Raw genomic sequence first — 15,426 nt, 5'->3', positions numbered from 1 at the left:
TCAAAGAAGTATTTATCCCTTTTCAATAATTGGGAAAGAAGAAATCAGGTATTAGTCATTCCGCCCCACCTGACAGTTCTAGTGTTTACACTATAGCGACCACTTGTGATCGGGATAACCATTTCCACACGACCGATACAGTTTTCCGTATCGCGTAGGAATGTATGTTTTTACTTGTAAAGCTTTATAACTTTCACACTAGAACTACCAAGCAGTCAAATTAACTTGTTTAAATTCTTCTAGAGAAACTTTAAAGGTCCCTATACACGCTGAAACATGCGGCGATGTAGGCATCGCTACAAGCGATGGGTTTGAGCCTTTTCCACTTTCTTTTTGAGTGCAACATGTATCATGAAACTTTGGAAGACTCAAATCTATCACTTGTAGCGATGCCTGCATTGCCGCAAGTTTCACCCGCGTGGGACCTTAAGGGTGCATCTATTAAGATTCTAATTGATTCACAATTCACTTTGCATGTTGCTGTATCAATTTCTTTGATAATTCCCCCCGAAAGTAACTGTTACCTTTCCGACAATTGCAAAACGAAAAAATCAAGAATAGGTTAATGATCCGTCCGGTAGTTAAAACTTAATTTTAACACTAGATTTAAGGACATTTACTGTACAGACTTCACCTTCAAATCTACATTTTTTTCCTCTAATTACATGCTCCAGACCACCGAGCGACATCCACGGTGTAGTTTACGTTGCGGTAATTTTTGTCAGCGTGGCCGTGCATCGTTACCTATTCGACCAAAACGTGGACAACGAGAGAAAAAGACTCGGGCCCGGTGAATGAGGCTACCGAAAGACTAAATATCGGAGGAAGGGGTCAACAGATCTCTGTCAAGAGTGAGAAAGAGGAAAACGGAGAGGCGGAAAGCTGAAAAGAGAAAGAGAACGTCAGCTAGCCAGCACGAGAGAGGGGCAGAAAGAGAATGACAGCGGGCTCTCGTTCACTATGGTCAGTGCTTTTCGAACTGTTGCCAGTGACAGTTCCTCGAACATGTGGCGGTGGATCCTGGATCATTGACTATCGATCTTTTAGAACTTTTTAGAGGCTGTCTTATATATATATATATTTTTTAGTTCCTCGCTTGAATCGGTACAGTATTTCACTTGAGTTCGTCGTTCGGGCCACGAGTTCTTAACTATTTTTGTTCTTTTCTCCTCGCTTGGTGCTACTGTTCCACCCTAGGAGTGTTACGTTCCCGTGAAACGAAAAAATCTGGCGAGGAATCATGGTAAGTAGCTATTTACTTTTGCATACGTGATCGGTGAAATGAAAGAGTGTGGGGTTGTTTGTATGTGGTTGTAACTTAGATTGTCGGTAAACAGTTTGGGACCATTTGCATGTTTGATTGCATGTATTAAAAATGGTTTTTATGTATAATATATTATAATATATTATATTATATTATTATAAATATATATTATTATGATATATTATATATTATAATAATAAATTAAAATAATCATAGAAAGTAATTCGGTGTAAATGATTTCTTGTTGTAGGAGTTGAAAATTCATTTTGAATAAAGTTAAATAATAGTATTCATATATATCGGACTTTTTAGTTTCTCAGTTTTCATATTTGATGGAGGTGTAATGTCTATGTTCCGTTATTATGTACAAAAAATTTCAAGTAATAATTGTTTTCCAAAACTGGAGTTTCTTTACCAACCAACGCAGTGGTCCCAAACTTTCGACCGACAGCGCAAATTCGTTCGTCGAAGATTTCTTTTTGTATTATTAGTTTCATGTAACAGTGAAATAACAATGTTGAATGTTTAAAGTGACCAGAAATGGCTTGTCATGCCTATTTTCAATACGTTACAATTGAATCCACAAGATCGAAATATGGCCATACTTGTAACCAAACTTATTTATTTTACTACGGAATATTGTGATTTTTGAGGTAGCAGAAGTTGAAAACTATTAGTTATACCATCGACTGTATTAAATATTATTTATCAACCGTTCAATATTGTATGTTTTATATTATCATTCCATTATATGAATTTATTCTAAAAAGACGTTATTCTAACGATGCGTGACGTATTATACGAATGTTACTGTTACAAAAATGTATAGCGTTTATAAAAGCTCTCTCACAAGGACGGGGATTCGCGACGTAAAGTTGAACGTCGAGTTTCTTCGGCCGTTTGACCCTAATTACCTCCCCTCGTACCGTTTCCGAAGATTTCACCTGCGACCCGTTACCTCACGGACTACCGGTGAATTCTCAAAGGGACCGCGAGCGTGCCAGCGTACCGATTCGATCTCTAAACCAGTCGTTGACAGTTTTTACTCTATACAATCAAGTGGTTGCAACAGAAATACAATTGAATATTTCTACTGAAATGTCTGTTTATCAATTAATACTTCTATTGCAATGTCTGCTTATTAACTAATACTTCTATTGCAATTGTTTCACTGGCAGACAGTTTAACCCTTCGCACTCGATGATGTTTTCCATTTTAATTATTCTTTTCTGATGAAATATCAATGATATTTTTTTGCAACTAACGTAAAGAATAATTTTGCATAAATGTAAGGAAATATTTTATTTCAATGTTTCATGTGTTGATACATTATGAAGAATTTAATATTGAATTTTAAATATCATGATTGTACTGCGTTGAATTAAATGGCGATTGGAATTCACCTCTTGAGCGCAATATTTCTTAGTTTCGTAGAGCAGTGAACACCGTCGAACTTATACTTCTGTTGCTCCAATAATTGGTCATTGGTAAACTTCCAATTTTTATGTGTTTGTGGCAACTTCAAAAGTGTAAAATCGCAAAAATGCTTGCAGTACGAAGAAATATATAAAATATCCAAGGTGTAGTGCTTCTGATAGTATTTATTGAGGAAAACAATTTTCCATTGTAATTCTATTTTTCTAACCATACTCTTAAAAATTTCATTTTTACATAAAGATGCACAGTTACCAGTGCAGAGCAATATTTATTTCGTGATTAATCGTCCTATCACTGTTATCGTTATAGACGCATAGCGATCACTAACAAAATAGACTCAACAGTGCATTTTACATTTTTGGTGAATGCAACTCGTTATTCTCCATTTCGATGTATAAATCCTGTGACAAGCCGAATTCATTATGCCAATAGAAGGGTTAACAGTTAATTGGAAAGTTAAACGGAAAGTGAAATTTATTCTGCACAATTTCCTTCGCGACGAAGCCTGTCGAATATAAATTAAAGTTACAATAAAGTAACTCATGAATACTTGTTCGCGATAAGCCGTCACAAGCATTTCTCTTAACTGCTGGTCAAATTCTATGCGAACTTTTATTCTCTGTTTTGTGAAAAATAAACGAATCCGGGAACAGGAGAAATCGGTAACAGCGAAGAGAGTAATGTAATGCTCAACTACACCATACCTCACTTTGAAATTCAAGAAATTCCTGTATATTTTGACCTACGGCGTTGCACGAAGAATCGGGTTGTATGAAAGTAGTGGTCGCAAAATCTTCGTTACACAGGAGTCTACTGTATTAGTCAGTCGCCAACCGAAAAGTAAAATGAAAAGTGAAACTGTTGACTTTCCGCAATCCGTTGAACGCTTTTTTCACGCGAGGGAACCGATCTCGTTGCCCACGCGGAATTCATCAGGGCAGCCGAACTCTATCGTTCCCCGGACTCGTTTCATTTTTCGATTCGGACGATATTACATCACGCATGTAGATTCATGTAAGACCACCGTGGAACCGGTCTGAAAAGAGATCGATTTGGAAAGGATTAAAACGAACGTCAGGATCGTGACGGCCCTGCGTCACCCTTTTCTCTTGATTTTTTCTGCCCCCAAACAACGGTGAAACAATACGTGTACTTATAGCGAAATTTATTGTAATGTTTGGGTAGATTAGATCTTTTGGCGAGATGTTTATCATCTAATGCTGCCATTTTTGGCAAAGATCATTTATACTTTTATCTTCGTGACGTATATCTAAGCATTTGCTCCTGGCAAATTGTGGAAGCAATTGTTTTGGATGTAAAATATAGTTCTGTATTTAGTTTTATTGTTGAATGTACTACTTTTTGGCAAGACAAAAATTCGTTAGAATTAAGCATTCTCTTTTTCCTTGTATGTTTACCTCTGGGGACTAATGAAATTACGCAAACGCGATATGGATTGTTAAAATGTGGAATTTCTATAAAAATCACTGAGTTCTGTCTTCGATCTGTAAGAAAACTGTCTGAAATCATGTGAATAAATATAAAAAAAGGTTTTATATATTGTGAATATTCAAGGTATAATTTCATGAGTGGAAGATTTATTATTCTGTTTTACAAATCGTGCATTAGGATAAGAGACAAAATTTGCATAGGACTCAGTCAGAAGAAGATCTGATAGAATTAACAACCGAAAACTAATTCCAGGAAAAGTTTCCTATGTTCTTTCGTGGCTTGCGAGTGTTCAGCCTTGTAATGGTGCTCGATAAAAATCAGTAACAGGGCTCTTTAAATCAAGTTCTCGCTAGGTATCACGGTGATCTTGATTTTATCAGAGACATAAACTGCTCGACTGAAAGTGTCAGATCAGTTTGAACAAAAATGATATTTAATGCAGCAGAATATTCAGCAGAGAAATAATAAGAATAATTGTCAAACTTTAAACCTTAACTCTAGAAAAAGAATCAGTAAACAAATGTACAAAATACTTAACGCAACTGAAAATGTAAGGAAATATAAAAATGCATTCTTCGAAGGAAATGTTACAAAACACTGCTTCTGCTTTATTACTTTTAAAACGTATTATCAAAATATTCTGACTTTTCATCATTTCAACATGTAAAACTGTATTTAGTCATAATTCGGTTGAAAATTTGCGAATTCATCGAAACATTTGTACGAAATTTGCAAATGAATACGTTCCAGGCCACCGATTATAAGTGTTTTGATGATTGGCAACAATTGTTTAGAAACAAATCCATTAAACTGTTAAATACGTATAAATAAGTTCAGTAGAACGAGTGATGTAGAACTATGCATTTTCGTGAAATCAGGTGTCAACGATAAAGCCAAAAATAAACCAATGAATTAAACAAAAATAACAATACATCAACACTTTTGTTTTAATTACTTCTCATGTATAGGTCGATTGGACTATCAGTCTTTTATATTACATTCCTTCGTAGTTCTTTAAGGGTTAAAAAGATCGATTTTTAACACAAAAAGGTGCATACTGGCCAAGTGCTTTGGCAATAAAATCTAGGGAAAATGAAAAAAAGCGTACCTAATCGATTTAGCCTGTGAGCGGTTGGAATAACAACGAGCAAATGCCGATCGGCGAAATTTCTTGGTATCTCGACGTATCTCGTAAATCGAGCGAGCAGCGACAGTTTCCTGCCCACGCATTCTTGAGGACCTTCGCTGTAACAAGTACCAAGAACTCGTTTTATCCTTCCGGGTTACTCAAGCCCTCTCACTTTCGTCGTGCGACGAACTCTCGTGGTCAATTCTCCTCCTTGATAAATCGAACGAATTCGTAAAACGGAATCGAAACCGCGCGAGTAAATGTGTATACGCGCGACTTCGATATTGGTTAGGTCCACGCGTCGACGGTGGCCATTTTCTTTTCTTTCGGGCGGACAAAGCTGCGCCGGCTCGACGACAAATGAGTTGTTTATAGGTCAAGGTGATTAACTTCACTTTTTGAGTGTTCGTGAATTTTGGTACTAGGATATTTAACGAATAGTAATTATTATAGTTCATTATGTATGCAATTGCGTCAAATGTATCTAGTTCTCGTTTTGTGGAGTACGTCGATTGAGGCAATGAATGGTTTCAAATAAAGTTGTATAAAATAAAATTGTATAAAGAAAATCACATGGAGAAGTACCTTATAAGTGACATTAATCTCAAAAGTATTAGAAAATTACTAAAATATGAGTATGTATATAATACTCAATATTATTATTAAGAAAGATTTTTCATCGTATACATACAGTGATTTAGAAATGACTGTTATAACCCTTTATCTAGTAATATCGAGTAAAACTCATTATGAAGACTTCAAATTAAACAAATATAAATATGATTTAGTTCACGCCAATTAAAAGGAAATGCAATTTTAATACTTTCACAATAATTACTATTCGGAGAACTTATTAACGATAAAATCAATTTTATGAGCTTAAACGGGAAAAGATCGTAAGGTGAGAGATTCATTTCATGTGACAAGCTTGTGATTAGAGAAATCACATTCATGTGTTGCCGGTCACTAAAGTATCAATCACAAAGCAACGTTGGAAACGCTGATTGACAGAGAAAACTTCGGAAAATAATAGAAAGTTATGACCAAATAAAGTGCGCGAATCGAAAGGAATCCTCTATTGAAAACAAACTGTGATGACAGTTTACTTTCGATCGAAAGTTTTGAAAGTTCAGAACATTATAATTATATTATGTAACAGATATCTGAAACATTTAATAGTATGCCATCATAATGTTGTTCTGCAGTTAATTATCGAAAATATAAAGGAAAAATATTATATAAACATATATTATCCTTTAATTATTTAATTAATTGAAGCCTTTATAAATGAGAGAATATAAATGGGAGAAAAATATTCGCACACATCAGATATTACTTATTAATATCATTGTCATCGAATAATTATTATTACTGTTAACAGAAAGCTGATATTAACTTATGTTAACTTATGTAATATACTATGTTTTATCACTGCACTGTAATTCTATAAGTATGTTGTTTTAAATATTTATACTTATATAAATGACATCACAACGATCACAACACTGAAAATACAGAAAGTTTCATACGTTAAAGGAACAGTCATGCGCGGCGGCCATTGCTCGCTAACGAACCAATTCGAAACGATGTTAAAAAATTTGAAACCATTTTCAAAGAATAACAATTGGTATCCGTTTCACCCTGGTATCCGGTTTGCTCGGATTTCTGCTATAAATTAGCCCTATTCTGTTTTCACGTGATTGTAAACTAAAGAGATTAATCTTTGGTAGACTGAAAAGCAACGGAAGTTTGCTTTTACGGCTAATGGATTCGCATGTCTGCGTTTTACGATTTCAGATGCGAGACGATGGATAGAGGGGATTAATTGTAACGGTTAACGGTCGACTCTCTGCTCGCGTTTCTTCCAGTGCATTCAGCCGCGTAATTTGAAGTTTTCACACGCTAGCATCGGTCCTCAACGCTCGAACGATCCCTTCACCTCTTTCACAATTCTTTTTTTTTCATATGTGGCTTATTGCACATCTTCCTTTAAACCAGGAGACAGAAACAATTCGTACAGACGTAAACTGAAACTTAACACTTTATTCATCGCAAGCCTATTGATAGGCTTTTAAAATTACGCTGATTTAAAACAAAAAGAATCAGAAGGGCATTACGAGATTCCCTTATACTTCGATCTTAAAGTTACAAAACTTTGCAAGTGAAAATATATACTTTCACGCAATAACGAAAACTGTGTTGGTAGTTTGGTGAACGGTTGGCTTGATCGGGAGCGATAGATAAAGCGTTAAAATCGTAAAATGTCTCTACAAATGTTACAGATCACATTTAAGTTGTTAGGTATGCATAGAAATCAGGTTGGTTCTTTGAAAATAAATGTACAGTCTAATTACAAAAATCTGATCTACCTTTTAATTTTTGAAATGTTCGTTGTTACTTTCGATTAGTTTGCTTCATTTTCAATACTTTATCTACCGCTTCCGATCAAGGTAACCACTCACTAACTACACCAATATGATTTTCATCATCGCGTAGGAGTGTATGTTTTTACTTGCGAAGCTTTGTAACTTTGGAAGCAAAGTATAAGGGAATCCCGTAATGTCTTTTTGATTTCTTTTGTTTGAAATTAACGTAATGCGAATAGGTTATCACTTGTTAAGCACCAATCGAAAAGCCGATTAATAGGCTTGATGTAAATAAAGTGTTAATGCACCAGTGGAAGATCGCTAAATGGGGAAATATTGAATTTTTAAAAGAATATGTAATTTATTGGACAGGAACACATTAAATTTTTTTTTTCATCGGTAAATTCTGGAAATGTCCAGGTGATACTTTAATGTTTACATAACAGAAACATATTCGTGTCGTTATTAGATGTTCAATTTTTATTTAAATCAACATCTAGTATTAGTGATAAAACAAAGGAACATTAGATTTATATTACAAATAAATATTTTATTGCAAGGTTTAATGTTAATGTTTCATGATTTATCTACTTTTGTGTAAATCAGTGTTCTATCAGAAGTTTCAGAGTTAACCCCTTGAGCGGAAACAACCAGTCTGTTATTTAAGGAACTTGATTTTGTAAATAATTTGACAAATTTTTCTCATTTTCATAAATGAATTTATTTGAATTCGTCCGAATAATTCATCAGTTTGCTTGATAATAATTTTATTCGTAAAATTCCGACAAAAAGCGATACCGTAAGCAGAAACATTTAAGTTGAAATAAACCCCGAGACGAGGGATTGATTTCTTAAAACAAGTGATAGGGTGAAATAAAATCGGTACCTCGTAGTACACCATTCTCGTCTGTGCTTCGTGGATTGTAAAGGTTCCTTTCGCAGTACGAAGTGTCCGAGTCTCAGTGGCCATCCTCGGATGCAACATATTGCGTTGAATTATTAATGAACGTCCCTGGCAATCGATAATCGTGACTAGCCGCGTAACGGTGAAGAAAAAGAGAAATGTCGTTCCTACATCCATTGACACCGATCGGTGAAACTATCGAGAACCTGGTTCGCGGCAGGTTAGCGAGTTCAAATATTTCCACGTCGGATCGCTGGGGTTCTGAGACAATTAAATCGCGTGTAACTTTAGTTCCTTGATCGAACATACTTTTAACATTCTATTAAGTTGTTTGAAAGGAAACCTTCTAATCGATTCGATACACTTCTGCCGACGTGTTTTTAATGAATATATTCCTTTCTTGAAAACTGTTGAATTTTTAAAGTGAATCAGTTTTAAAGACATCGTTATAAACTACCGTTTCGAGTTTACCGTGCGGTTCATTCACAGTATTGTCCTCAAATGCTTTGTTTATATTTTAAGCGGTTTTCGCAGTACTATTTCTAACTTTGAATTCGTATAATTGTCTTTACACATAACAAATACATTGATATACATATAATAAATACATTACAATAAATACGTGTATTTATTTTCAAATAACATTAACTCAGATAAAGCAACGTAACAAAGAAAAAATAAAAATACGAATTTTGAGAATTTAATCATTTCAGTGAAGTTGTCCTTCGTCTTTCGCTATCGTATTTATTTGACCAAGTGAAACTTGTCGACTACGACGTGTAATACTTTTAGGGGATTTAAAGAATTTGGGCCGCAAGGTTAGGGAGGCACAATAGATGTGAGATATCGCGAATGGCTTAAAGTATTTTCGTGCGGATACGTAAAAGGATAGCGTTGTTGTCAAAACCCGTCAAATGAGTTTCTCGACGTTTATTACAGGGTCATACTGATTCGCCATATTTGTAAACACTTACACGGTGTGATCTGTACCTCGACACGATATAGTCAGCGCAAATCCAGTAGAAGGTTCAAGGTTATTTATTTATGATTTTTATATTGTTTAACCGACTCTTTGTTCGGCAAGCAGTAAACATATATTTTGAGGATAGTAGATAAGAACGTGAAATACGAACTAAAGTTTTCACATTCATCAGCGCCGTATATCTATAATACAGCAACAGCATTTGTGCAGCAATATATTTTAAAGTTAATGTAACTTTTGTTTACAATAACCTCTACCCATCTTTTCTCTCTAGACGTTAGTATAAGAGAAATTTGATAATGATAATACTAGTTTGTAGATTGATCTAAGAAAATGATATTTCTTAATGTACAAATTGAATTCAATAGAAATTCACAACGTTGTTCTGCTTTTGGTAAATACAGTAAAGTCAAATAATTGTGATATCGTTACTATGAGAATACTGAATTAAATTTATACATAGTTACAAATATGTATTCGAATGAATTATTAAATCGAGGATACAGATTTCGTTTGTTTATATTTGTTTAAATTTCGTAGAAGATTCAGGAAAATAAAATTGTACATTTACTAATTACAATTACCTCTTTTGTAATTTCCTTGATACGTGATTACTTGTTTAAATAGAGTCATTTTTAAAGTCTCCGAATTTAATCAGAATTCAATGTGTCTCGCAGTGTCTTTTACAAAAGTTCGAAGATTCGACGGAAGTCGACTGTCCCATTGAAACTTGCGTGTAATTATATCCATGGAGATTACGGTAATGACCAGCGCATCCAACCGGTTCGAATTAAATTTTGATTCATCGGGAAGTAAACATCTGGGCTGTGCACTTTGTATATTTGTCGTCTTACTTTACACATCCTGGCTGTCATTCCAACTCCTTTGTATCTTTATGAGAGAAAGCGTTGCAACACACATTTCATAAAGATCATTACACTTTATGTTTCGAGTGCAAACTGCATTCTTCTCTTTGCATTCTTCGGCAAGATTTCCAATATTTTTCTGTCGAATCTCTATCATTCCAGTCCATTCGACGTTTCAAGTTAATTAATATTGGTAGGATATCGAATTCTGTTTGCGAATACTCAGGTGGAATTAATTAAACTATGTAACTCCGTCTGTCGAAACGAACGTTGCGACACAGAACTCGCTTGTAACTCGGAAACAAAGTCAAATGGGACATTGTTAGGCTTATGTGAATTCTTTTTTTATTTCTTTGACGTTCTGAAGACATACTTAAATTTTTTTCCCTCGCATATCTAATTTCTTTCCATTTATAATCTGCAATTTTGTTTTCAATCTTGCGTATGTTTTTTTTATCATTATCTATTGCTACACGAACGTTCGGTTATATTATCTTTCAAAACGCGCATTAGCAAATCAGTCTACGTAACGATTTTACAAAGAAGTGTCTATGTACATCTTCTCAACAATTTAACCATTCGCTTACCAAAGTGATTAAGTCTACAAACCGAACACTAGAAAGAAATTACTGAAGAAACGTACATGAACCACCATTCAAGTGTTTCGATGCGACAATTAGAAAACATACCAAAAATGGAATTAAGCGTGCAACCTTAATTTGAAAAAGTTGGCTACATCCACATAAATAATTCTTCGCCTCCAAATGTACGCTAAAGAACTGAAACAATCGTATTCTTTCCTAATTCCTTTTGTATTACCAAAAAGTAAAGCTCGCACCTATCGTCAAAAGTTACCGAAACACAAAAAGTAACAAATTCATATTGCAAAACGAATAAAAATAATATAACATACTATATAACGATATAATAACTCTAAAAAACGAACAAATCGCAATTTGCCAAATATAATTCCTATTTATTGCGCGGAAAACAGATCACCCTCAAATGTGTATAAAAATTCAACGGACTGAAATGTAAAGGAAAATGAAGGAAATTGTTGAATTAGCAAACATTGGCGAGGGGCCAAACGAAAGACACGTAGAAACACGAAAGCGGGCGGAGGTGGACATCCGGTGGAAGGGGAAGCGAAAGAAATAGAGAATTCGACAGATTTCCCTTAACGCGGCAGGAAGCTACTGAAAGTTTCATAAGCGTCGGTCCACGGGGCCTCTGGTTGCGCGCCTGCGGCGGAAGTCGGGTGAAAACGGCCGGCAAACGTGCGTAGCCTGAAAACGATACGAATCGATATAACGTGTCCCGCGTCACCATTCTCTCGCCGAGAAGAAATGCTCGCGAGCGCCGGCGAGGAACGAGCGGACCCAGTTAACCTGACTCGAGTTTTTGCCGAAACAGGTTCGCGAACTTTTCAGGTTAAAACACGCCATGCCGCTGCCGGTGTGCACACGCTCGAATCTGCCAACAGGTCCGGCGACTCGCGCCCCTTATGTAAGCTTCACACGCCGACTATGTTTGTCCCTATACTGACACCTACCTCGACGCTAAAGGGTGTACCACGATGACGATGTTTTCTTATTTCTTGTTTCGATACAACTGCGTTTTGCTGGGAAACGTGTACAGGTGTTTGAGCAATTTAACCCTTTGAACTCTATAGGCTTCACTGTGAGGTTATTTATACTATTAAACATTTTGATGATAAAAATTGAAAAAACTACCCTAAAATTACTGCATTCTTTACAGATGCAAAAATTGTGCCTTGAAAAAGAAGGTAATTCTAATCACTATTTGATACATTCTGTAATGATTTTTTGAGTTTTCCGTTTAAAGGGAAAGTTGCATTACTTTTATCTACTTTTCGTTTTGTGAAGTTAACTGATTTGGCCAGTGTGTGGCTCAAATGACCCTCCTGGACAAATTGTAAAGTGCATTCGAAATAATCCTCGACTAGCGATGTGGTTTTAACCTTTCATCGTCAACTCTGATTTTTCGTTGTCACGAGTTTTGTTAAAATTAGGAAAATATTTTGAGATACTTATTATAATCCCTAATCTTAACATACAAATGAAACTCTGAACACCAACAATTTGCCATTTCTTTTGTCAACTATCAACTATGCGCTCGTGAATGTTTTGCGAATCCGTTTTTGCATTTACAAAGTTTATAAAAAGCTTTAACGTTTAATCTCCGCCCATATTTACATTCATTAAATAATGTTCTTTGCATAAGACGTTAGTTTGAGTAGTTTCACGTCTATACTTTCTATTGCGAAGGTGATGTGCAGATGACAACCCCTAATTTCATAAGCCTGTTCCTTCGTTATTGCTTAACCCCTTGCCTTATAATGTCGAGTGACACTCGTGACGAAATTCTGAAATGTAGTTTAATAAATATAAGTATTATTTATTATATTCTGTACGTGTGATCACGTTCGAAAGTAACGTAACGATTCCAAGTTGGATATCCCTATGACATCATTTGATTCGATAATATCACCGAATCAAATCACCTTTAAACTTTAGTCAGCAATCTTGATATAGTCAAATATTTTAGTATTCTGACTTCACCATAAATGGCATGCTCAACCAAAAAAAAGAATCGAGGAAATTTCTCTCGTATATATATTTCAACAACTATACTGTGTAAATTTATTTTGTAATTTTTATACATGATTAAATAAATCGAATAAAAGGAAACTTTGTTGTCTTTAAAACTTGTCATTTAATGAATTTTCTTAGAAACCTATCATTTTAGCAATTGATGCTGATCCAACAGTTACAACTTGTCATTAAGAAACCAAAAGTTTAAGTGATACCACTAAAACTTGATCGTCGATTTAATTGTCTATTCCTTTGTAAATTGCCTGCCACATTTATTTACTGTACCATTCATTGTAATTGAAACACCCTGTAACGTTACGCGAACACGTATGGAAATCATTAGATCCTGGAAATAATGCGAGACCCGCCCCGCGTGCCTTGAATTTCAACCGCGAGTATTCAAGCTGCACGGATGCAATGAGTCAGAAGTAACGCGCTTTAACTGTTATGCACCGTGCTACGATAATGATACTTTTACTATGCGCATAGACTTGCAGTTCGCGTTCAGTAGAAGTGCGTATTCGAACCTCACGGTTTCACTCGCGCGGTTAACACTGGTCACTGAGCTTTGTTGAATTAAAATCGAAAAGAAAAATCCATGTTTAACCCCTTTCCTTATAATATCGAGTCAGACTCGTGATGAAAATTTTCTACTGAATCCGACAACTCTAAACGATATTTATTTATTTTTCGTATAAACGAATATTACTTGTTTATTTCCATTCTTTAACCTTCAGAGTAACCATACACACAGATTAAGTATCAAATTCTTTTCTTTTTCTACTAAATTATTGACGATAAAGTAGTTTTATCAAGCACAGTTGCGAAAGAGGAAAAGCACATTTGTCTGATAACCGTTGCATTTCCTTTGCTATGTAAGTAGTATAATTATATAATAAGAATTTAATATATGTATATTTTTATATTTCTAAGGCTATAATAAATCTTCCAATACAACTACAAATAATACCAGTAACTGTAGATTTATTTTAGATTCAATTATTTTTATATTTATACGATTAACATTTTTTATGTACGTAATTCATTTGATAATTATATTTGTATAATATAATAGCTATTTATTTATTTGTATACTTATATTTCACTCATATGTTGTTTTAATAATTATATACAACACAAAATACACTTTTTAAATAAACGAACACTGTCGGATATTGCCAACTTATCTTTCTAATGTTGCAACGTTACTTTTGCAACTTCCTATTTCGTATTAATCCTGTGAAAAAAGTTTGCTTTCGTCTGATAATAAGCAGGATTAAAATGAGTTGGTCATTCAGGGTCATCGAGAGTCGATGGTTGCTTACTGTCGGTCCACTTCCGGTCTGTATAAATTACGAGGAGTGAATGACATTCAGCAGTCAACGCAGTTTTAATTGCATAAAAATGTTTAGCTGCGACGTTTACTACTTTTCGGAATTTTAAATTGAATTTTTAAATTTTAAATTTACGGAACGCGTCAATTTGACGCATATTGAATTTGAAAAATAATAGTCCATTTTTAAATCCCCAATTTCCAAGATCTAAACGAACGAACATCAGTTTCTCCAGGAACAATGAAATAAACTGTACAATAAATGTCCATGAAATTGATGATTTTATAGCTCTATTCCTTATGATTTTGTTGCAATGACTGATATCAAACAAAGTAGCTTTCTCATTGTACAGTTATTGAAACTATTTAAAGGCATAAAGGTGTTGGTAACCAGAAATTGCTTTATAAATTATTTTTATTTACAAAATAAATGTACTTTTATGAGTTTTTGTGATATCCAAAAATTCTAACGTAAATTTTTCAATTTTACACATACATTACAAATAAATATCTAAGACTGCACGCGTAACAAGCGTTTCGTTTGGATTAGTTGTGTTGCTTTCTACTTTCAGTTTATACAACTAAATATGTCATGTGTATTTATATTCTAATTATGCGAACTTCTTAAGAAACTAAAGTTATTGATCAGCACAGTTTTATTATTCAGTGTTACAGAATGAACTAGCATACATATTAATCATGTGTGTAAAGTAGATTTATGTGTATCACTCCTGCATTAAGTATGAAAAGTAATTATTGAATATTTACGAGGTGTCGATCTTTAACCTCTTCTTCTATAATATTGAATCAGACTCGCGATGAAAATTTTCAATCGAACTCGACAGATCTAAATGTTATTTATTTAGTTCTCATATAAATTAAATATTACTTCTTCACTAATTCTTCACATATGCTTCAATTTTTCGAAAAAGGTAAATTAATTGTTCAGTTCAACTTTCTTATACCATTGTTATCAGTGTATTTGAAATGAAACACAATACTACAGCGACTAATAACTGAAATTTTATAATAATATATAAGAAAACGTTTCTATTTGAAATTCAATAAGTATTTAATA

At 34.3% G+C, this 15,426-nt stretch overlaps 1 protein-coding gene across 2 annotated transcripts in view; it reads left to right on the top strand.

The window, feature by feature from the left end:
* The first annotated feature begins 889 nt into the window (after positions 1-889).
* The window catches only part of Cht7 (chitinase 7), a 41,894-nt gene continuing 27,357 nt past the window's right edge, over positions 890-15,426 (top strand). The window contains exons 1-2 of one of the 2 annotated variants that reach the window (XM_031979143.2): positions 890-1,104; positions 1,198-1,243. In XM_031979143.2, the coding sequence (XP_031835003.1) occupies positions 1,241-1,243 (3 nt within the window). In that variant the 5' untranslated portion in view covers positions 890-1,104; positions 1,198-1,240. Of the gene's footprint in view, positions 1,244-15,426 lie in introns of both variants that reach the window. The other variant, XM_031979142.2, reaches the window with a different exon arrangement.

Source organism: Nomia melanderi, chromosome 3, assembly GCF_051020985.1.
Source record: "Nomia melanderi isolate GNS246 chromosome 3, iyNomMela1, whole genome shotgun sequence".
Classification (NCBI taxonomy): Eukaryota; Metazoa; Arthropoda; class Insecta; order Hymenoptera; family Halictidae; genus Nomia; species Nomia melanderi.
The sequence above is the reverse complement of the archived record's forward strand: the minus strand, read 5'-3'. Positions and strand labels throughout refer to the sequence as shown.